Source organism: Cyrtonyx montezumae, unplaced genomic scaffold, assembly GCF_038088225.1.
Source record: "Cyrtonyx montezumae isolate F1298 unplaced genomic scaffold, pur_monq_1.0 scaffold_10, whole genome shotgun sequence".
Taxonomy (NCBI): Eukaryota; Metazoa; Chordata; class Aves; order Galliformes; family Odontophoridae; genus Cyrtonyx; species Cyrtonyx montezumae.
The window spans coordinates 52,583,004-52,607,901 of record NW_027071826.1 but is presented as its reverse complement, the minus strand read 5'-3'; the positions used below and the strand labels follow the sequence as shown (position 1 = coordinate 52,607,901).

At 41.2% G+C, this 24,898-nt stretch overlaps 2 protein-coding genes across 4 annotated transcripts in view; one reads left to right on the top strand and one right to left on the bottom strand.

Moving 5' to 3' along the window:
- CSRP3 (cysteine and glycine rich protein 3) overlaps positions 1-24,898 on the top strand; it is a 362,567-nt gene that overhangs the window by 52,232 nt on the left and 285,437 nt on the right. The gene's annotated exons all lie outside the window — the stretch shown is intronic.
- The window catches only part of NAV2 (neuron navigator 2), a 260,533-nt gene continuing 238,105 nt past the window's right edge, over positions 2,471-24,898 (bottom strand). For all 3 annotated transcript variants that reach the window (XM_065755404.1, XM_065755402.1, XM_065755403.1), the window contains 14 exons: positions 24,684-24,829; positions 22,101-22,273; positions 19,969-20,122; positions 19,278-19,437; positions 18,699-18,799; positions 17,404-17,499; positions 16,844-17,012; positions 15,061-15,296; positions 13,841-13,995; positions 13,247-13,318; positions 12,606-12,802; positions 12,190-12,308; positions 7,003-7,206; positions 2,471-6,134 (listed from right to left, as the gene is read on the bottom strand). In XM_065755404.1, coding sequence (XP_065611476.1) covers positions 6,009-6,134; positions 7,003-7,206; positions 12,190-12,308; positions 12,606-12,802; positions 13,247-13,318; positions 13,841-13,995; positions 15,061-15,296; positions 16,844-17,012; positions 17,404-17,499; positions 18,699-18,799; positions 19,278-19,437; positions 19,969-20,122; positions 22,101-22,273; positions 24,684-24,829 — 2,108 coding nt within the window. In that variant the 3' untranslated portion in view covers positions 2,471-6,008. The remainder of the gene's footprint in view (positions 6,135-7,002; positions 7,207-12,189; positions 12,309-12,605; positions 12,803-13,246; positions 13,319-13,840; positions 13,996-15,060; positions 15,297-16,843; positions 17,013-17,403; positions 17,500-18,698; positions 18,800-19,277; positions 19,438-19,968; positions 20,123-22,100; positions 22,274-24,683; positions 24,830-24,898) is intronic.

The following is a 24,898-nucleotide window of genomic DNA, read 5'->3' as shown; positions in this document are numbered from 1 at the left end:
CAGAGGAAAGGGGATGTGCCTCTTTGGTTTTGACTCAACTTTGCTGTCTTTGCACAGCTTATATGAACTGTATGCTATTTTGTACGCTTACTGTGTATGGATGTTTTATACCAAGGTTATTGTGAATGAATATAACAATGGCTGAATAAGGTTTCCTCCTAATTAAACCACGGCTGAACTACGAACAAATGCAGCTGTTTAAATGTGTAACTTATAAAGAAACACTTCTATTTTGTATTTTACCATGTACAGACTTTAAATATGTGTATATATAATAAAACGAATGGCTGCCAAATAAAAGAACGTAGATTTCCAAGCTTGGCCATTTGGCACTGCACACTTACTGTTTGCTGGTTGGTGTAGGTTGAGTCCGGGCCCAAACAAGGAAACAAAATAAAACCACTTCCCAGCAACACTGCAGTAATTTCGTAAGGGGAGGCAGACAAAGATGAGGGTCTGTTCTAAAAGAATAACATTCTTAAGGCAAAGCTGAAGCAACACATCTAAATGCCCCTTTGCTTAATTTTAATCAGCCACTGCACAGCACCTGTTGACTTCCAGCACTTGGGCTATTCACATTAACACGTACAAGAATAGCACAGAGAAGGATTTAGTGATCCAATGACTCAGAAATGAAGGGAAAAAACCCAAAAGGTGCTTTTCACTAACGTCTGCAGAACCTTAGTGAAGGAGGTGATGAGGCTGGAGCACTGTCAGCTGTGTTGCAGGTAGGGCAGAGGAAGATGGTGGCTGCCCAGCACCAGGTGCTGCAGTGGGCAGCCTTTGGATTCCCTACTCACAGGCTGACAGTGCTGCAGCTCAGCAGGCTCTCGCTCCTGGCTGTGTGTCCCTTGCTCCCTCACCCAACATACATTCACTGGGCATCTCTGGGTGCAAAGTGACTGCTGTTAAGCACAGAATGCTGCAGAAAATCAATTTACTATCTTGATTTGCTCTGATTTCAGCTGATGTAGCACCTGGAGCTGCCACTCCAGTGCAGCAGACATGAAACATCCAGCCTGGGGGGAGAAGAGGGTTAGAAGAGCATCCCTTCTGTGAGCCTGTGCTATTACATGATCTTAACTGTGCCTTTTCAGGGCGGCTGCATGAATAAACTCCAAAAGAAGGGATTTTGAGCAGGAGAAAGGTGTTCAGGGCTCCTTCTCAGCTGACAGGCTTTGACCACGTTCCCTCATGCCTCGCCTTGCTGAGGAGTGGAGTGTGAGCGCAGCCAGGTGGGCACACAGGCCCAAACTTCCATCTTTCTGCCTGTAGGCACCTTTGTGAGTTAAGGCCCTTCAGAGCTCTTCACCACACAGCCCCACGTGGCTGAACTGACTGCACACACAGGAGGAGGAATTGGCCGTGTTTACCCAGAGCACAGCCTCCACCCCTTATGGCCACCTCGGCCTCCAGTGGAGGAGTAAAAAAGAAACAGACTGACTAGAACTTGAAGTCACTGAGGAGGGGCAAGTGTCTCCACTCTCTAGCCCTTGGGTTACCACAGCTGGTGTGTAGGTTAATGTCAATCACCAGCTTCAGCGAAGAGGTGAGCACACAGCACAGGCTGCAGACTGACTGCACTGAGTGACCTCAGGGAATTTCCCCTTGGACTGCAGAAAGGAAATCAGCACTGACCCCGAGGCGCTGAGAAATTATGAGGCGGGGCAGGGCAGGATGGAAAGTAAGAATAAAACAGGGCATTGGCAACAGAATAAAGGTCAAAGAAGGGGCAAGATGAGGGAAAAAACATGTAAAGAGAGCATGCATGGAGGGCCAAAAAAGAGAAGAAAGAGGAGTTCCTGAGAGGGATGAAATATTATGGTGAAGGTCCAGTACTGAGTCAAACACTACCCAAGGTCAGGACTACAGCTGGCCCTGTAGGACACTGTCATGAGCAGTTCTGTGCATCTCCCAAGTACAGAAACCCATTTGAGCAGGCCCCACACTACTGCACTATAGAAGCTGTGGAGCTCCACTGCCCACCGTACCATTACAACAAACCCCTCGCTGAGCTCTGCTCCCTTCTGCCGTCACACACATGAGGCCTAGCCGACATCGTCGGGATGAGAGCAACAAGTAACCCACCGTGCCCCGCTCACACCTACCAGTAAAAACACCTTTTTTTTTAACTGGCCTGGGAGTTAAGCCGACGACGGAGCCACAAACCAACACACCGAGGAATTTACTCACCCAATGTGGCCGCCACACGCTCCCGCTCACGTGCCTGAAGTCGGAGTGGCACGGGCTCCGAGCGCATGCGTACTTCCAGAAGCGCGGCCGGAAGTACCGCCGGAAGTGGGCGCGCAGGCGTGGACAGCGTGTGCTGCTGGTCCACGTGGTGAGCGGATGTCACGGCTCGGGGCTGCCGGGGTCTGTTCACATCCATCAAAAAAGCAATAAAGAACTGCGACTCACCGTCTTCCGCTGTCCGTCGAGAAGGGACAAAAAGTTCAGGGAAGCCGCAGAATCTGAATAAATAAGCATCGATTTTATTGAATCATGAATAATTTAAGACTGGTACAATCATCGGCTTTATTCTCCGTGACACGGGGGCGGGGGGAAGAAACGGGGAGGGTGAGAAAGAGGAGGCATGATCTCAAACAGACCATTCACAAATTCCAATCCTAAATGAGAACTGAAAATTAAATAGGGAGAGGAGCAAATGGAAAACATCGTAAACGTACACAAAATACTCGATTCCTAGTTCTTCTCTTTAAAAATGGCTAGAAAAAATTCATCAAAATGCAGCACTTTTAATCAAATATTTACATTTCTATGTTACAATGAAAAAATGTACATCTTATAGAACATATTTCATAAACTGTTCCACTGGAAACGACTAGATCAAAACAGCAACCTTCCATTTAATATCCACAAAGAAAGATTTTTTTTGCTTAGTTTTTGTATTCTTTTTTCCTTGAAAGAAAAGCGCCACATTTAGACAAGGTTTCATACACATAATATCGAAGTTAAGCATCAACAACGAAATACCAGTTTGCTTCTTCCAAAATGTACAAAAAAGACAAACTCCCTCCCTTTCCCCAAATAAACCATATCTTGTTTATGGCCTCTTGGCAGTTCTGAAGGAAAGAAAACGGTCTATATCTTCAGTTTATAACACAACCTGAATGCTGCATAGAAACTTGATTTATTTTTTTCCCTTGATTTTCTCCTTTAAAACAAGCCAACTTCATTGGAAAGAAAAAAAAAGGCAAAAGAAAAGGAAGTATTATTGAAAAAGCCTTAAATGAGGAGCAAGTCACTTAGAGAAAGACTGAAGTCTTGATAAAAACGAAGAGTACACTACAGGTAACCCTGCCTCTCGAAGCTTCAGAAAGACAATGCATCTTTTGATGCTTGGGATGAGCACTCCACTCAAAACTGTAACCCAAACCAGCATCAGTATGAAATAATGAGACAACAGAAATCCCTTCCTGAGCGCAAGCACAGGATTAAACATGAGAAAAAAAAAAACCAAATACCCCGTTCCCCACAAATAAAAACTCCATTATAAACATGTCTTAAAGAACTCAGTTAAAGATCAACTGAGACATTTTCTAGGATATTCAGTCCATTGAAAGCCCTAGCCCTGCAACAGGCACATGCTGTATCTGCATGGATTCAGTTGGAGGATCGGGCATCCAGATTCACAGTAGTAGCAGGCAAAGTCAGTGCTGGGAGGCAGAACTGTCAGGACTACTGGAAAAACTAACCTCTCTGTGAGTCATCACCAGCATGCCATGCATTTAATTCCATACAGATGCACCCCGCTTGTACAGTATCAAGACTAGATCAGGAACATCGGCTGAGTCAGCCCTTGGTATTTCATGACACAACGAAACAAGAGTTCAGAGAGTTCAAAACAGCAACAACAGCAAGCTCCCCACCCCACCCCCCATCATTAAAATATCTAAAATTTTCTTTTATAATATTTTTCTTTAAAATAATAAAAGAATAATAATAATTAAAAAAAAAAAGAGTCGTCAGCACTTAAGAGTTGTAATAGGAGCAGATTCAAGACCAGCTCAGTAAGACAACATTAAGCACAGGTAAGTTACGGGAAGTCATGAGGTATCATCAAACTATCCTCTCCAACCGAGTCACAGAAGCACAAACTTGTGTTACATTACTTAAAACTCACAAGTATTAACAGGCTCTGAAAAAAGTGTTTGGAGTAAGTTTTCTTTCTGTACACTGACAAAACCCAGCATGTTTCTGTAATTTAATAATGACAGCATTTATCCTAGTTGAAATTCTATTTTTTTTTCCTTCTTTTCCTGCGTGGTGAAAAGAGCTCTTCAGGGATTTATAGCTGCGTTATCGATATGAACCTGAAAAGTTCTCATTTCCCTCCTTTCGTTGTCATGTTGCGACAAATTCTAGTGTCTCATACAAACCCTATTCACAGCAATGTATGATATTCCAAGAGATGACTTAGCCCTGTTTATTTAAATAAATTCCCAGAATATACAGCACTAATTTAATCAACACAATTAGTACAAAATAAGGCATCGCTTCAAAATTCAGCACCAAAAGATAGCTGGAAAGGCTTGTACAGGTCAACTGTGAGGAGTGACGGTTGCGTCGAGGTACAGCCCAGGGCAGCTGGCTTGGTGGGGCCGTTGGTGTGAGCATTTGTTTCCATGGAAAGGAAAGTGCAATTCTTGGTGAGGTGCTCCTGTCCCCCAAGAGAAGTACAAAGCCTGAACGCTGAGAGCATAGGTGTGTGTGTTCAGAGAAAAGGAGAAATAAAACCAGGTTCACAGCTCTGCCAAAACTCAAAAGCATGGCCTGGGTAAACTCAAAAGACACAGTACCTTCCCTCCTTTTTCTCCAGACCTGAATACTGCTAGCGGTTATAAAGGAAAGCCATGGGAGGAAATGTTGTCACCAGAGTAGCACTGGAACTGTCACAGAGCTGAGTTCTACCTAACCCATTCATGGTTGTGCTGAGCAGAACAAAAAACCTGAACAAAACTCAACCATGTTAGAAAACTGTAATGTTTCACGGCGAGAATTGAGAACTGAAAGTCTGATGCATCCCTTTATGGGTATAGCTACTCTCTGCACGCAGGGCTCAAAGGGCACTCGCATGCTGCCTAAGGTTCCCGAGAGCTGGAGGACTTCTGCTGACTTCTGCAGAGGAGGGAAACTCCCTCCCACCACTGAAGTTAACTGAGCATCACGGAAGGATGTAGGAGGAGAATCCGGCCCTGCACAGCAGAGGGCCACCTGATAGTTAACTGGTAGTAGGACTGATGGTTACACAGTGCTGGAATAAAACCTGATTTGTTCAGATGTATATATACTTTTATATATTCCTATTTATATATATGTCTATCTTTACAAACACATAACAAAAGAAAGCCAAGGTCTCAGACTGGCAAGGAGAGCAGTGCTTTTTCTTTTCATTCTTTTTTTTTTCTCCCCCTCTTTTATTATATTTATTCAAACTTCCCTGTTTAGCAGCTTTGCCTTTACGGAGTATTATACCAAGGCAAGCAATATCGTTATAGCACCAGAACTATACAAAGCTGAGTTTAATCTGCAAAGCTGATTGGTAAAAGTCCAGCCCTCACCTAAATGTGTTTGGTCAAAAGCAGCATAGGCAAAATTTCCTGTCCCCTCTCCTTCTGTACATGGCACAAAGCTGTTTGCTTCATAGTTGTGAAATCCCCCCCCCATTAACTATTTTTTCTTTTAGTAACGATGACTATTTTTAACATCTTCAGTATCTTAGGCATGAGAGCTTACAGCAACTAAACAGAAGAAAACAAAGGAATAGTGCAGTTCTTATCACTGTAAGAAGAAAAACAATACAAAGGTTGCTTGGGTTGCCTGCACCCAGGCTCAAGACTGACTCTTAAGTGTCTTCTTGTTCTTGCAGCTCTAATACTGAGATACCAGCCCAGCCCAGGAACACGTTCCTTTCATGAGTTCGTGATTGGGATTCTTGTCAAGTGGGAGAGCAATCATGGAAACGACCTATTTCTGTCTGATGTGGATCACAACGTTGACTCCAGAGATGAATCCAGTATGTCATCGTGATGGCTGTTGCTGTTAGAGTCACTGTCGTAACTCTGGGGACTTGAGTAGTTGGCTGCTTCCTGCAGTCTCATTAGCATGTTCATCTACACAGGCATAAAAGTACACAATTATTTGTATTCTGAGGGCAGAAACAGTACCAACGCCATATGATAATCACAACTGCATTCACTTTGCCAGCACGTAACAAAAGTAAGGAAGAGGCAACTGGGGTAATTATTCCTGTGTATCTGAAAAGAGGAATTACATTTAAAACATGCTAAAGCAGCACGCAAGTTAGTCATGAATTGTACGCTGTTCCAGAAAGGGCAAAAATGAAGAGACCAAATTATTAGGCCACAGGATTCTGTAAGCATCCTTCCCCTCTCTTCCTCTGATACATGGAAATGAATACAGAACCATTGAAATAGGGAAATCTAAAGGTATGAATCTCTAGCTTGACGTTTATAATCATAGCATCATTGAGGTTGGAAACGATATCTGTATCCATATGCATGAGCTAGGGAAAACAAAAGCATGTTCTTCACTCCCCCTTGTCTGGAAAGATGCACACCTCAAACAGCTTCAGGGCATTTGTAGTTTCCCACAGGAAGAAAATGGGTAATCAGTGCTATCCTTCTGTCCAGTTTAATCATCTCATACCAACAGGAGTTAACTTTTCCTTTAATTACACTTGTACTGTATTTCTGATTTCCGGTCACTCCTCAAAAAATGAATCCTCCAAATAACCTCAATGAATGGATCTAAACAGCTTCCAACTCTATTTCTTGCACAGCGCTATGGGTGTTGTGTGGCAATGCATTCCATGAACTATGACCCCCCAGGAAACACAGCCTTCTCATTCTAAATGATTTAAACACCTCTCAGCCGTGCGTTCCTTTTTCACTCCTGCTTTTTGTCCCTTTAACAAAAGGAAGCCAGGCAGTTTCACTGTCTCAGAAAGGAGAAGCTTACCAGTGGATCTCCGTCAGCGTCGCTCACTGGAACTTGTTTGCTAGACGAGCCTTCCCGTGACATGGAGTAGCCATCAAACCCCACGTCCTCAGGCCGCAGCTGTAGCAGAGGAGGCCACTCGTGGTGCTGCGGGGTGGCCACCCACGGGTACGTGTCCATTACCCATTTGGCAGGATCCTCCCAGGGAGCTCTCCTCCCATACAGCTGGAAAAGTGAATGAGTTCCTTTTAAAACATTCCCTGAAGTATTCCCCTTTGCCTACAGTTTCATTTGTGAACGTGCCGTGCTTTTTTGACTCCAGAAGAAACTTGCAAGCAGGGCTGAACTGAACTGAATTAGATTGGAAATCACCCCAATGGCAAAGGTTATATTATTTTTAATGGCAAGTGATTTGGAAGAGGCTAGCCACCTTCTCTGAGACTACAGCGCCCTTCTGTGGGCACCACTTGAAGAAAGGGATACGTAAAAATAACCTCAATTCAGAAAGGTGGGTATTCTTTTCTTTTTTCCTTTTTCTTAAACTCAAAGTAAATACAGAGGAGAGATTGTTAACGTTCATATTCAGTTCACAACAACAGCTGGCTTATCTGTCTGCCGTTGCTGTGAAACCACAGCTAGAAGAATGCACAGGAGGAAATGTGACACCTGATATCAAGCAATAGCGATGGATGGATGTCAAAGCAAAGTTTTCAAGCCAAGGGAATTTCTTTGCACTCAAACAAGAAAATGTGCCAGCAGGATTTGGCTATGTGTTCCCATTTCAAGTAAGTATGCTGTCTCAAAACCTTCTTCTGTTTCCAACAGGTCATGTTACTGAATCCCTACATATCCTTCTTGTTACGTTGTCTGCCTTAAATACATCATAAATTCCTTTGAATGTCATATGACTTTTAAATGTGTAAGTACAACTTGAAGTGACTTTAAAGTTTTTAACTCCTGCTTTGTGCATTTCTGGCCTAAACATCCTTCCGCAACTGGAGTCCATTACTGGCACTTTGTCATTTGAATTCGGAGACCTCTCCCTTTCCTATAACAGGCACAGGGGAAAAAAAGCAGCAGTGTAGGACAGGCATTTGCCAGCTCTTTGATGGATTTAAGACTATCACCTTTTCCTCATCACTACTTCTTTCCCACCTCCCAAAATTTATCATCCGCTCTGCTGAAGTTAGGGCAAACTTCAGAGCTTTCTTGTTCTGTTCCTCACACTGCCATAAATCAACGCAACACTCTTGCACACCCGAAGCCGACTCCCTCCTCCAGTGCAAACAGGCATTCAAAATGCTGTATTCATACAGAACGCAGACTGAATTCACCTAGATCCATGCCTAACGAAGCCACATCTGATAATCCTCCGTGGCAGCACTGTATTTCTACAGATACACATCAGGAGAGTGCTGTAGAGCGGCACCGTGTCAGAGACTCCTAAGCAGCATTACAGAAAAAAAACAGCTTTCATTATGCAGTAGCTCACAAACCTAGCCCATTCTTTCAGAAGTTGGCTGCTACACAATGCTAAATGAAGTTTTTTAACTGTTTTCTTGGAGCCTTCTTGGAAGAGTTGCATGAAGGTGCAATGCTTAGGCGCCGGATGTGAAGGCAAGCTTTGCAATAGATGGCAGTTTAATGCCACACAGAAATGGCAGAGTATACTCTGGAGCAGCACTGCAGCAGGGACAGCCCAGCAGGTGGTGCTAGGCAATCTTACAAACAAACAAATCACACTTAATTCTTTGGCTGCACTGTGTTGTTTTCCCTGCATCGTGTCTTCAAGCTGTGATTAACCAGATCTCTTATTTTATCTTGTTCTTGAATTTACAGTAATACATGACTGTTGGTAAGTGCAGAGAATTTTATGGCTATCACATCCTTACTGGCCAGAAGGTCTGCATAGTTCCTAGCTCATTTCTGAAAATGAGATGGTAAGTGAAATTCCCACTGCAGCACATGAAATCATCACTGATCTACTGAGATAGCAGCTCACTACTCCCTTCCACAGCACACAGTTCTATCCCTTCCACGTGAGTGCCTTCTAGAGAGAGAACATGCCATTAAGGAGCAGAAATCCAACACGCTGGTTCAATAAAGCACCAAATGGGAAATCACTGGAGTAGAGCAATGGTAGCAAGAAGTCACAGAGACTCTGGGTCCTCTTTTTCTTGGTGATGCATTCTGTATCAATACGCCAAGCAGGAAAAGCAAGGTTTTTTTTTTTTTTTTTTAATAACCTGTAATTTTCACATCACCGGTTCGGAGGAACCAAAACCTCAGCAGCTCCAATGGGGGCAATTGTTGTAAGGATCCCTTTGGCTCACTTATTTTTGACCCAAAACAGTCCTCTAAATGAGAAACAGAAATATACACGTAGTTCAGTTTAGGTCCACAGAGATCAGAGTGAAATCAGCAATCCACCCTTCCTTTCCAGCAGACCATTTCAGATGAGAGGGTCTGTTCTCAAAGGAGTGGGTGTGGGGGACACAAAACAGCCCCAAATGGAAGGCACATTTCTAGCATTAGCTTGTTAATTAGCAGGGCTCCAGCTGCTCGTTGACTATGCAAGTTCTATTCTTACCCACAGACTTAACAGAAGAGAAATTCCAGAGTAAATGAAGAAATAATTTAAATGAAATGTGGAACTTGGGGAAAATGAATTGAAGCAGACACAGAATCCAAAGCAAACAGACAGAAACTGAAATTCTTACAATGCTTAGAATGCTAGCCATTCAAACCACCTAAAGAAAGATGAAGACAGCAAGCAAAATCAGGGAGTGCAAAGGAGGTTTTATTAACTGTGGTGCTTTCTCATCATTACTTTCCATACCTAGTAATCAGCTGATACGGAGAGCTTCAAAACACTGACGAGCCCAGGCATTGCTGTAGATATCAGGGTTTGTTTTTTTTTTCCCATTTCAAGAGGAAACAAAATAACTACATCTGCCCTTTTCACATATTTTAGGTCAAAAAGATTATTGGCTCCTATTACTTTCCTTCACAGGGGCTCTGCCATAAGAATTTTATGTAAAATACTTTGTGTCATCTCCCATTCTATTTCTAGCTTATTTCTAGCTAAGTTCCCTGTGTGCATTCTAAACACTATGTTCCTTACATCAAAGTAATGAGGTCTCCAGGCCCTGTCACAATTCCAACAGCAAAGCATGTTTGCCACAATTCTGACCAAAACACGTTGAAGAAATCATGCATTTAGAAGCTGTGAGGACCATTAGTAAGACTCAAGTTTTCTATGACAAAGCTATCCTCTCTCTCTCTCTCTCTCTCTGCTAACATCCACAAACATCCGCTGTAGAGACAGCAGATGAAACCCAAGGTGCTTCTTAACTGGACCATGTAAAATGCTTTTTATTGATTGCTTCTGCACGTACTAAAGCTGGTGTAGCTTCATTATTTCTTCATATTCTTCAGAGTACTCCTGCACAGACAAAACCTGAACCTCAAATACAGAAATGGTATTGCATAGAAAAGAAACGGAAAAAAAAAAGTAAATGAAAAAACAAAAGTTCTAGGTTGTTGTTTTTTTTTTGTTTTTTGTTTTCTAAAAGAAAACTTACTTATTTTGTTTTAAAAGTCTTACTGTTTTAGTAATCCTGATGAATACTGTAACAGTAACCCCTAACAGTAGCAGAATGAGGGTATTATTCTTCACAAACCTGAAGGAACCATTTTGTGACAAAACAGCTTCTCCACAGAGCTTGTAACTTCTTGGAGCTATTTCAAGTTTCAGAAATATTTCAGCCACAGTGATACATATATGTGATGGAAAACATAATGTTTTCGCAGTTAAACACTGTAACTGTGACTTGTTCTTACTAATAACAAGCAGTGTCTTGCTCACAGTTTGAACTTTTCTAGTCCAAGCCTTTCAAACATCCACTAAACTTCCCCTCAGAGCAGTCTGACCTGTTCATCTCACTGTACAATGCTCCCTGTATCTTAAATGATACCTAATGCTCTTTTCTGAATGCCTCTCACCTTTCTAATGAGCCTTCTTACGTACAGAAGCACAACCAGATTATAGGTTATGCCTCTACAATGGCATTTGCTCTTCTCTCAAAACACAAGCTCCCAATACATTGACAAAATTTACAATTCTCCATCTGCCTTCAGCCCTTTGTTAACCTTCCACACTCTTGTTGTCATCCAGCCTATAGAAATAGATTCTGCATGTGTGATCTGACATTTAGCTCCACTGCAAAACAAGTCATTTTAAAATGAGCCTGTCCACTAACAGATGCTGCCAGGGAAAAGCTTCAGGTTTCATTTGTCCTGGGTCTTCATGTTACAAAAATACTCTCACAGAAAAAAAAAAAAAAGTTTCATTAAAAATAACTACTTTCATGTATGCAATACTCAGAATTTACTGGTTATTTGGTTTTGCTGTCTCCACAACGACCTTTTAAATTATGTGCTGCTATTCTTACTCTGAGAACTGAAGAACCAAAAATGTCATTTTTTCCATAGCTGCTTGGCAAGTAAATCCATAGCAAACCTCTGTTAAGCCCTCCTCCCGATTCCAACATGCTTCATAGTCACGGAGATGCTAAGAACTGTATGCCAATGCCCCAAACCACCTAAACTGCTACAGAGAAATGAATGACACACAAAGAACAGACAATCAAGTGATGAATTCTCTACAGATCCTGAAAGAATTATGCAGAAATCTACTAAAAAATTCACCCTGTAGATTGAGAAATAATCCAAATGTCACTGATAGTGATCCCATCAGTCATTTATACGCTTCTCGGCAGCGTTGTTCCTCCTCTGATGAAAGATTTTCTTTGGTTAGCAAAGGAAAATCCTATATAACTAAATGACCACAAGAATGTTTTTCAGATGCACAGCAACATTTGAAGGTGTGCTCCTGGAACAGATTACTGAATAACGCTATATGTCTAACTCCCACTGAAAACACCAATTGTTTGGCATTGAACCTCTTTCCAAAAAAAATCAGCCTGGAGCTCCTGAGCTTCCACTCCTTACTCCTTACTTTGCATAGTGAATACTTCTCCCTGGAATTAATGACAAGTTGGACCTCATTTTAACAGAGTGCAGGTATTTAGTACGCAAGGTTATACCCACAGAAAACTTTGCTGTTATTCAGTTTTGTCTGGTGCTGTGTTGCCCTCTGAATAGATGGTACTCAAGACCAATGAGTTTTCCTTTTTGTTGGCTTACCTGCAGCCCTTCTCTAACTGCCTCCAGAAGGTATGGGATGATGGAGTAGTTCCACAAGTCAGTAAACCAAACTCTTGAACCATCTACATCTATTGGGCAAGAGAGGAAAAGCCGTGGACCTGGAAAGAGAAAGTCAGATATTATACTCAAATCATCATGACGTGAATCAAAACAATGACAAATTCCAGCTTTTTAGAGAAAGAAGGCAAGCTCTGAAGAACAAACGTGGCTATCTGGTGAAGTGCTCTTCCTTCCGAGCTCAAAAATCTCCTGAAACAGCTTCAAAGACTCAAGCTTTCAAGGCAAAAACAGATATCTGTACCTCATAACACATGCTGCACCAAGGACTTTGGAAGACTATCAAAACAAGGGGAAAAGAGTTTGGAAACTCCTGCCACACTGGGCAGAACACTTACCAATAGTAACATCAGAGGAGCTGTGAGCCTCCAAGAACTTGTTCAGATGTTGCCAGACCTTTGGAATCCAATCAATAATTTTCACCAGCTCTGCATTTCTCATCCTGCCGCTGATCTCTGTTTCAATCAGTTTTCTCCTCAGGAAGCGGCCCAGAAAGCCCTTGACTGGCTCGGTGTGGTTAGCACATAGCACCCACCTGAGGCAGAACCCAAAAAATGTTCATAACTACTCTTTAATGCTAGAGAACAAAGCTATTCTGAGCTACATTTTTCATATAGATGATTATCATGATCAAAATAGACCATCCCAATCATCTTTACTCCTATCAAAAACGATTTTCAAACAATGATTTTATGAGATGAAACACTTGTGCTTTGTCTCCTCTCATTTCCCATTCAAGATCCGCTTTGCCTGTTGTCATATTTCAACCTTGTTAAGAGGATCAAGTATCTTAAAATTCCTCAGAAAAGTTCAAGTTTTATTAACTGCAGTTATTTTAATAAAAGAGTCATAACATAAAGCTACAAGTTAGGGCAATGTTATTTCTCTCCTATTTCAGCTGAGAAGAACAACTCCAGATGACTCAGCAGCCATTACTCCTCTGTGAGCCCCTGAGATGAGAAACATGAATAAACAGTACCTGAAATTATGGTGAAGTTGAAGATTTGGTGTTGAGGAGGTGGCTTGGTTCATTGTGCCAATAATATATGGACTGTTAATAAAAACAAACAACAAAACAGAAGGAAATCAAACTTGTAAACTGAGTAAGAAAACGTAGTGAGACCTTAACATTAAAAGGGTTATTCAAACCTTGATTGTGTGTGTGTGTGTGTGTGTGTGTGTGTGTGTGTGTGTGTGTGTCTGTGTCTGTGTCAGAGAAGGCTTTGTACTTAACCTAACAACCAGATTCTCAATAGCTTATGAGAATATCAAATTCTGACAGCAGAATGGAAGTCTCGGAGCAGCATCTTCCACTAAAAATTGCTTTTAGTTCTCAAGATCTATTGCATTAAATGAATGCAAATTGTTCAAGCCCTCTACTTTTTTTTTTCTAGAAGGATTGATTATTTAACAAAGAGAACATCTCTGAAGCACTGTCCATAATATGGATGGTCTGGTCATCTCAGCCCTCTTTCCCAGATCAATCTAGACTTCCTCTTTCAGGTCATACTTACGAAATGCCATTCATGGACTGCATGATTGGGATGTGGAACATATTCTAAGATCTCCTTACCATTTGTGGTACTTGCAATTTAGAAGCCCATTAAAGATTTCTCCTAGGGAGCTAACGTGATGCAAGTTGTCCAAAATGATTACGAGAGGCATATCTACAGCATTATTTTCACTGTTACACTGGTCTGCAAGGTTGGACAGGTACTGGCGGAGCTCCTGCAAACAAAAACAAAACAAAAAGAGATTTCACCATAGGTCTTGAAGAAACAGTTAAGATCAATTAGCTAGTGATGTTGCCAAGAAATCTAAAGAGACTGCCTTCTTAGCGACATGCACACTTTCCTCAAGGAAGCAGAAAAATCCAGTGTTTCTTCTCTTTCTTAGGTTATGCAAAATATCCAGAGGCAAGTGGATGATATAAGGACCTAAAGGGGATTAAGATTTTGCCTTTTCATTTACTACTTCTTTTTTTCTTTTCATTCGTGCTGTCCTAATATGACATTTAGGAGTCTGAAATGCATTTTTCTTTCAGGAACATACTGAAATCTTTGCACACCAAACAGGACAGGCACTTTTGTTCCAGCTAGGTGTGTTCCCTGGTCTTGCAACTGTACTTACATCAAAACAAACCAGACCAATCTGGCATGAAGTACTCCCTGGCAGAGGCCAAATTCAGATGCCTTCAGTAAGAATGATGAGCGCAGAGAGCTACTGCAGGGTGTCTAAGTGTAGCTGAAACGCTCTCGCCATCTTTAAAGCACTTACTACATAGCAGGTCTCAAATTAAACCAGAGGCCCACAACCACTCTCAAGCATCCCTTCCTCCTGAGGAAGATTTGCCTAAGGCCATCAAGCATGCTGGTTTTTTTATTACTTTTTAACCTACGCATTCACTGGAGGTACATTTGGCAAAACCAAAAGCACATAAAAGGCACAGACATGCCTTATGTGCTCAGGAATGCGTCTGGACAGCAGTAACTACAGAGACAACGTATGCAGATTATCACGGCTGATACCTGCAGCTGCACAAATTCTGACAGCCTGGAGAAGCATCTCGTGTTTTTTGAGTGAAATGCCCACTTGCAATAGGGATTTCTTCAGTTGCTGAGAATTTTATGCAGGCCCTTAACTTCCACGGCAACACCTTTCAGTGTCTAACCGTGCACCTAGAAGCCTGCTATTTCACACCCATCACCAGGTGAACCTACAGTTCTGAAAACCTTACATGTCGCTCCTTTTGGGATAAGGGTACTGCACAAGGAATGATTTCTGCGTTCTCACCTTACTGGATTTATGGTCCACGTTGAAGGTTGCAATAATTCCATCAGCCAGCTCCCTTCCCTCTCTCAGGACCATGTACTCAGAGAGTCGGTTTGCTAGGTATGTTTTACCAGTGCCACTCGGGCCAGACAGGATAATCCGCCGGTGTTCCATCAGGAGAGAGACGTAGCGCTGCAGTATGGGCTTTGGGATCAACGACTCAAACACCAGGCAGTCCAAGCTGTTTTCACAGATACCTGCAACAGTAAGAGATGTGCAGCACACATTCATCCAAAATTTGCCTGTTTACTTTTGAATCTCTAGATGAAAAAACAGCTATCATCAACTCCCCCTGATTTCCCAAACACTTCTAATTAAACTCCTTCTCTGTCTGCCGATACCTATCTCTTCTAACATAAAACTCCTACTGATAAGCATTTATGCAATGTCAGCAATCACTTCAGGCAGAATTGGCTCAGGCAAAACACACAATGCTTCAAAACAAACAGAAGAAAGGGAAGTTGGCAGATCAGACAGAGAAACATTTGCACCTCGATGGTTACTTGGAATATTAAATATTTATATAGGCAGCTTTATATCTCGAAGGTGCACGTGAGTAGCTGGCTTCCCACAAATTGATTAAATACATTCATATCCTACTGAAAAAATGTTATCATGTATGAACCTTTAACATGCAAGTCAAGCCACTGTAAGTTAAACGTAAAACGAGACTGTAACTTCACAAGTATGGCAGTCCTCAAGCAGAAGACTTGGGGTTATAATCTTGGACAATGCCACCTAAGTAAGCAGAATACTTGGGGCTCTCAGTATACTGAGACATCTCATGACTTATTTTGTCTTCCCGAATGTCGATTTTTAAGACCAGGAAACAATTTTTTACACCAATACTCAGAAATGGAAACGCTTTTGATTGCACAAGTCAGACTTGGAAGTTGAGCTGTAGGGCTTGGCAGCATTCACAAGCACTGGGAATTAGACATCTCATTGAGGGGCATGGTTTAGAGAGAACAATTGGTGATAGGTGGATGGTTGGACTGGATGATCTTGTAGGTCTCTTCCAACCTTGATGATTTTGTGATGCTGTGAGCAAGCTGACAGTCTGCAGTGATTGGGGACTTCACCTCAACCCCATTTCCATAAGATAGTTCTTGTATAAAAAGGTTCCCTGAGAAATCCAGCATCACAGACTAAATTAAATTCTTATCAGCATGACATAATCAATCAAACTGATGAGAATTTTTGAAAATAATGCATTTTGAAAAACTTGCTTCCTAAGATCCAGGGTTAAATATATTATGAATTCCAGGATCCCTCCCCTGTTGGCTTTGAAGGAGGGACTTGAGTGAGATGAATTAAGAAAGTTAAATCACTCTTTTTACTCTGCACTAAGGAAATGCCAAGTAGCTCTGTAACAAAGAACTGACTGAAATTCTGAGGCTTTATTCATTTTCAAGAGTACTCTGCTGCTGAAACAATCCCACTCCTGTTGTGTTGCCTGTGGTGTGATGTGCTGTGCAGTACAACTTCAGGCACCAATTTAAGGTATCTGAAGAACGCTGCTAAGTGTACCATTATTCCTGTTTCAGACTGAAGGTCTACTAATTTTATAGACTCCAAGTGCTGCCTTCATCAAATGAAAGTAGAACGATGAATAATTAAAAGGAAAGGACAGGAAAATTAAAGATAATAAAAACATTCCTACTCCTCTGAATTTCTTGACATGGTATGCTTTGATAAAGCTGTAATTACTGAGAACTACAACGGACTGATCCAATAGAATTACCTTTGATGGCAACTGAAATAGTATTGTTTTCTCCAACCAGATAGCCACAGGGCAACAGCTCAGGTGTCTCTGCACTGTTTGTGCGTTTGATCTCTCCGATGCTGTAGCCCAGAACACTGTCAGAATTCAGCCCCAGCTGACTCACTGGATCCACGTGAATGATGTACTCCTACGGCAAAAAAAGGAGGGATAAATTTACAAGACATTGAAATCTCTGTGCCTGTAGGTTCTATGCTGTAAAAATAAGCACGTTGAGTTAAATACTGCTTGATGCTGTCCAAAACCTGTTCAAAATACCAAGCTAATCCTCAAACATAAAGCACAAAGAATAGGCAAGTAACTGCTATGTAACTTACTGATGAGGAAGCTAGGGAAAGCAAAGTTAGCGGACTTGGCTGAAGTCATACGTTGCCTCTTTGTACAATTCAGCCCTTCTCTGACATACACCCAAACTCACAGCAGTACATTCACCTGAGCCTCCCATTCACAGCTCCTGCTGTGAAATACAGCATGAATACTAATAGGAGAAGTGAATCAGGGAGCAAATGTTTCTCACTGACCTTAAATAACCGTCTAACAACGCCATCCAGAACATCCCATTTGGTCTTCCCACTCACTCCAATGCAGCCTATGAGGAAGGTACGAGGCCTTGAGTCCTAAATGCAAACAAACATGGTTTTAAGTTACTGAATACATCTCAATGGTGTCAGTCAAGCCTGTCTGAGCTCACAATCTTGGTGTATTTACGGTGCTTCATAACCTCATGGTAAAATCTGAATACCATACAAAATTCTTGTTTTGCCCTAGAAGTTTTTTACAGTGTTGGAGACTCAAATCTAGGAAATACTTCAGTGGTACCCAGTGTTAAGTCAAAGGCATTTATTAACAAATCCACAAACAACTCCAAAGCCCTTGAGAAGACTACAGGAAAATTCTACACAGACAATCACAACATGTGTTTGTCCATGATTTCACTATCTAAGATGTTGCATTTGCAAGGTTTATCCAATTTACTTTTAGAAATGATGCCATGGGCATAGAAATGTAGTGACATTCTAAACATATCTATAACGTGTGCGTTACATTTGGTATATTATGGCATTTTGCTTTTGACTTCTGCAGCAGATAAAGAAAAAAGAATGCATCTCATCTTTTTTTATTCCTCCATAGCTGCACTCACAATGATGCATTCACTGAAGAAAAACTGATGTCTATCAGAAGGCTCCAAGTTCAACTAAAATGTCAAGAATCATTTCCACTACTAACAGTGCACACAGTGGAGTCCAACAGAATTAGCCACACAGTTATACTGTTAATGTGCTTGCCCAGGACTGTAATTTATTGATGAAAAACTGCTGTTTAATGGAAAGATCGGCTGAGCTGATTTTGTTTCTGTTTATTCAAATGTTTGTCCCCTCTTACTAAGGATATCAGATTATTTCATAAATGTACATTTACAAGTACTCAGTGTGAGACAGCAATGTCACTGCTTGGTGAAGATTGTGCAGTACATTCATGTGTGAATATACACGGGAAGTGGGCTTCAATTTGACAGTATCTCTAACACACGTGGAAATTTTAGATCTTTTACAATACTTGAGAACGAAGAACATGTGAAAGGATGCAAAACGTGATACTTGCACCAAAGAGGACAACCTGAACCAAAGTTATGGATCTGCTAGCTTGGATCTAACAAGTTCTTGTGGACTACTGTTGCGATTTTTTTTTTTAATTTGTGTTTGTCACACGTAAAAAGTATTCTTCAATAGAACCCTCCAAATCATATAAAAACATAGCAAAGAATTCAAAGGCAAAGTCACTTATATAAGAAAGTCTGGCACAAAATAAAGCTTACTTCCTTCCATTTCATTTCTTCCTGAAAGTTGACAATTATTTTGACATGTCTGCCTCCTTCCTTACGGGCAGAGCCATCACCAGTGTCATCTAACAGCATGTCTGCAAAGAGAAAACATGAAAAGCTTCACAGCTGTATCATAACAATGAAAGCTATTCTGCTTTATGCTAACACTTCTACCACAGTCAAACACGACACATCTGAGCTTCTCGTGCCTGGAGGTAAAACATGAGAATCAGGTTCACTGACTTCCTTTCTAAATATCCAGATCACTCTTAAAAAGAGATGGTCATTGAACATTATTAGCCAGTTACTTTGTATTTTTCTTCATACAAAATATCCCCCATCCAATGGTTCTGAACACAACTCTCTGCAGCTGAGGTCATAATTGGACAACTCCAGTCTAGGGCGCAGCAAACCTACAATGACATTTAAAAAGAAGGCCCCATGCCAGCTCCTGACATATTTCCACACCTTACCTGTTAATCACTTTTGTGCTTTCATTTTTCCATGGCTAACCAAACCAAACCTTCCAAGAGCAGGATAAAACCTGCCCACCATCTTTCTCATTAAACTCACCAAGACTGGTTGACTCCGTGAGGTTCAAACTGTGTTGAGAGAGACCCACTGAATGTCTTGGAGAGGATGAAATGGAAGCCTGAGACTGAGCCCTGCTACAACTGCCGTGGTTCTCAGATTTCAGCCGATCGTTTTCTGCTTTTAACTTTTCAATTTCGCCCTTGAAAAGACAGACCAGCAGTTAGAAAGCACGGTAAAAACACACCCTTAAAAGACAGCATCATAAGCAACTTCAGAAGATATTCCAGTTTAGTAGGAATGCCATTTTCACATTATTTTAATTTACTGCAATAAAGTAATGATTTTAATTATTACAACATCCCATTCACACAACTTTTCAGAGTGTTCTAGAAAACATAAATATGTAGGAATTCATTTAGCACTGAAAAGCAGGTCCTTTTAGGCAGATGGCTTGGGAATTTTTTAAGAGGCAGCTGACAGCCAATGAAATGGTTTCCCCTTGACCTTCTAGGGTTGGAACAGTTAAGTGCTGCAGAGTTCAGGGTGGGAGAAAGCACGTGCTCAGGCTTTTGTGCCGAGGTTTGTCACCATTACAAAACTACACACAATTTTTAACAAGCACTCAAAAACTTGACATTTACCTTCTCTCAGATTTTTATTGTGTGGGGGGATGGCCAGCCTTTTAAACACATCGACATACAATGCGGTATTTCAGGTGGTTATTTCCTACCTGCATTCTGTTCATTGCCTCCCGAAGCTGGTCAAGCTGATGAGCAGAGCTAAGGGCTTCTAGACGAATGTCAGTCAGCTTCATCTCCTTGTCTCTCAGTTCGTTGCGTAACTGCATGACCGTTTCAGCTTCGCTGTCTGTGCATTCAGAAATACTGGGAAAGAAAGAGAAGGAGACATCAAACATCGGTTCCTTTTCAGGTGGTGCCTCACCAGCGTGTAGTAACAAAAGAGGAAAAAAACAGCACTTCTTATTCTACAGGGAGTAGATAATGGTTTGGGCTTATCTCATTAGTGGTACCATAAACCAGATCTTACATACGTCACAGAAAAATAAGAGCCCAACAAAACTTCGTTTGCAGTTGTTGCCGTAAAAGAGCTATTTTCAAGTCAAAATCTAAGAAAATGAAGGGGGTGCAGGCAGCAGCAGCAGTCGGCTGAAGATTTATGCTTTTACAGAAAGATTTAAAGCTCACCAGGTGTGAGCTTTTAAATGTTCCCTGAAATGTTCTGGAGGGCTTCAGAACTCTACACCTATTCAAGCATTATAAATTCCCATTTACTCTAAAGCACTCACAGTCAAAACATTTTTGGTGGCATTTCAATTCCCTCCTCCCACAAAAAAAAATATCTAGATGAATAACATTTCAGCACATTCATAAGTGTATCTATGCAAAGATTAACTGCACAGCTGCGTGCTTTGAGGGATGTCTCACTTATAATGTGTCTCCCTAAATCGGGTTAATGAGAGATGTTTTCTCCAACAGAAAGCTGGTATGCCAAAATACACAGGTTTTGTTCTTGCTCCATGCTTCCCCCAGTTCATGTGCTTACTCCTTTTCTCGTGTTTAGGCTTTCTGCTTTCTTTTCAAGATGAGAAGTACACATACTGCGTTTTGCCTGATGACGGACAGGATCATCATTGAACAATTTTCTGCCCTCAGAGTTCTAAAACCCAATTTGCTGTAGCTATCATGAACTCAGCGAGTCAGATTCAAGACAATGGAGAAGCATTAAAAAATTCATGGGGGATTATCTTCTGATATTAGCATTTCATCACTATATCTGGCTGGAAGCTACTGCTATTTTCTTTTGCTTCTTCGTGTGAGAGTAAGGTGCAAAATTTCAAGTCTGCATACTTAAATGCACCCAAACTGAAGTTTTCTATGGCACCCACAAGGCTGGAAGGATCCTTGAGATGTTTTACAGTATGGCCTCTTACAGATTTCTGTATTTGCTTATCCTGCTCAAGTGAAGAAGTTTTAACACACCAAATCTGTTGTACAAAGTTCTCCAAGCACAATCCAAATGCAAGTTTAGGCTTGCAACAGCACACTGTGGCCATTTTAAACTCTGTTTATTAAACGGCCAAAACAGTGTATCAAGAATGCCTGCAATCTTCCCATGAATGTAAAGCTAGCTAAGCAACAGAGCAGCCATCCTGACTTGAAAATCAACATTTCACTCACATGCAAACACAGACAGGAGAGTATGATTTGGTGATACCGATGATCCTATATAATAGCTTCCTACCACCAAAAGAAGAAAAATTGTGTCTGACTCCTCTTCTCCTTGCCAGCTCCTGGCTGTGCTGAATTCATGCCCCTGTGCTTACACCAGCTCTGATGCTCATCTGTGTCTGAAAACTCCCCTGAGCTGATCCAACTCAGTAACCTGGGGAAAGGACTGTAGCAGCAGAACTAGTGTAAGGGAAGGAGAAGGCACAGGAGGACGTGGGGGTTTCTGTCCAATAGAAACAACCTGTTAAGAGTTCAGCCATATCACTAAACCATGCCATTCAAACTTCAGTAAATTCTTACCTTTCTTTGAATTTGTCAATTTACTTGGGAACTCCATCACTGCAGATTACTACAAAACGTGCTGTCATTAGCCAAGAGAGAAAACAAAATCCCACACTTGGCCTGGCTGTATCATTAGCAGCCAGAGATCCAATTAGTTCTGCACACCACGGTCATCCTTGCTATAAACACTCTTCATACACAGTGTGTTTTGCAGAGAAAGCTCCCCGGTGAAATACATTCAAACCAAGATGCTTTCCACACAAATTTCCATTTAAAAATAATAAATAAATAAATAAAAAACTAAAAAGAAATAAAAATAAAAATCACTTACAGAGAATTGGAATGGGAAGCTCTCAGCAACGGTGTAGAAACAGCAGAGTTATGGTGTGGTAGCTTTGGTGATGAGGGTAACGAAGAATCTGTCATCTCCTCTATATCTGAATGAGAAGATGCTGACTTGGGAGACTTCTTTTTACCAAAAGCTTGCTTGAAGGAGCTGCGTAACTGAAAAAAACAAGACAACTGTGGGCACACCATGAAGAATGCATCCATACAGAAAGCCACAGAGCACAACTCCAACATGCAAATATTCCAAACAATGAAGCCATACTCACAGATTTTAACAGAGCTAAAAGACAATCAAAAAGCTTTTTTCATTAACTAATTAATCTATTTAAGAGATTAATAAGGTCAATAGGACTGGACGTCAGTGCTTCCTATTTTTTAATATTTTACAGCAAATTCTGTTCAGTGAAATGAGCTTTACAGCAACAGTATAACGACTTGCAGCCAGAGCATAACGTGGCTCAGGCAAGGTTAATGATGCTGAAATGGTTAGTGATGTAAATGGATGGGTTAGCTTTGTATCTCATAGTTTAAAGTAGGTCTTCCTTACCTCGTTGACCTGCCGGAAGAAGTGCAAGCAAAAGGAAATGGGGGGAAAGGAAAAAAGACAAGTTTTAACAGATAAAGCCTGTGATAAGGAAAGCTTTGGATTTCTATGACAAACATGACCAATCATCAACAAAGAACAAGAGTTACTTTAAAAATGGAACCCTGTACCTTCTAAAAACGGGTGCTTCAAACAACACACGGTCACCTCCGCATTACTTGAAGGAGATAACAGATCCAGGTTTCTTTTACCACTTTGGTTGTATTTTCTCCTTGGCTCAGATAGAATGTTCTAGCTAACACTAACTACTTTCATATTTCACTTTTCGTTGCAGGAATAGGGATTTCCAAGTGAAAATACTAGAAATACTGCATCTTCTCTACATGCCTGCAACTTGTTTGTTTGTTTGTTTTTTAATGAGCCTACCATTTAGCAAACAACATAAACAGTTCATCTACTGCTGTTCATCTACTGCTATCTTAAATTACGTGTTGTAAACAGTGTTGTTGCTTAATATGAGATGAAAGTTCTTTTTACGTTAGACAAAGACTAATGAGAAATGCTGAAAATCTGTCGTTTCAACCCTGAGTGGACAGCCACATCCACTATGTGTTTCTATGCGTAACAAAAGGTTCTTGGTAGAGAACAACATCCATGTTTGTGATACTCACTAAGTGCAAGTCAGACTGCTATTTTCTGATTTCATTTCCAATCTTCATTTTACACCAATGTACTCGTATTTAATGCTACAACAAAAACACTGTCCTGTCTTCTTTATGTTTCCTTATGCTTCTTTGAAGACAGCTGTGTGCTAAATGAGAAGCGTACACTGATACAGAATGAGACCTACTACATTACGATGACAAAGAACAGAAACTAAAGTAAAAATGTCACAAGTTTTTATCTTATCTAATGCTTAATGGTTACAAAAGTTTTGTCACAAAAACTATAAGAGCTGCCAGCCGTTTGAAGATGCAGCAATTTACCCTGTCTATAATTAACACATAACCCTGCACAAGGAGATGACGTTGCTTCTGTTTACCCAGTGATTTTAGGAGGAAAGCAGCAATACTACAGTGATGGAGGAGCTAGCAAGACATTCAAATGAAACAATTGTTATAAAAGAAATAAAAACAAGAGCCTGCTCAAGAAGTACTTCCTTAAAGTACAGGAGGCTTCAATTAACATTTCCAAGGGGATACTGCACAAATCTATACCTAAGCTTTCCCAGCCCAAACCACATTTTGTAGCTCTAAAGAAAAGATCCCCAAAGATACAGGGAGATTTAAATTCAATGGAAGGGAAGGGGTGGAATGATTTACCGGCTACGGTATGGGATCTAGGGACTTTAGTCCAGACTACATTCAGACAAGGTCACTAAGGCAGTTATGGTCTAATTCAAAATGGAGTTTAATGTATTGTACCTTTCTTCCAGTATATGGTACCTTGTACACAGTACATGATGAGCAAAGAAGGAAAAATGGGAAATGAAAGGTGAGTACTGCAAAACCCTGAATAATGTATGTTTATCACAGCAACTTCTTAAAATTTGTTTGGTTTTTTTTGTAGAACTCCACGGTAACATTCCAGACAGAGCTCTTAAAGCTTAATTTAACATGTTTACTCAAAAAAGAAAGCCCTGTGAGGCATAAAGAAAAAAAATTAAAAATGATCTCTCATTGTGGACTTGTTCTGTTTTAATGAGAAACGCAGAGCTTTCCCTGAGGGGCTGCACACTGTACTGCTTTTAGGCAGGACTGATTTTGACAGCTCTTTCTACTTTCGGACCGGCCTTTCAGCTGTTAACGTCAAACTCAACCCTACACAGATTCAACACAAGCATAGACATCACTTACAACTCAATTAACTCTTCCAAAGGGTATTTACGCTGGATTTAAACAGTGCCTAGTTCTTGTGCTGACCTGCTGCATGCGGGGAGGGAGGAGCTGAGCAACTACATTTCACTGTGCATGTTCTGACAGTTCTATATAAACCACATGCGATCCATTAACATACACTCACCCAGTTCTTCCTCTTCTTCTTCTTTGAATCACTCTCTATGTTGCTTCCCACGCTCGAGTGGCTGGTAGCACTGTTGATGCTGGAGACGCTGTCTGAAGAGTGCTGCCTTCGGATCCGCAGCTCTGCGGGTTGAGCGGCTCCAGTTCCTGCACGTTAACAGAGGTGGTGCTCAATATGATATTCTGTATTAATCATTTAATCCCAAATGAAGAGTT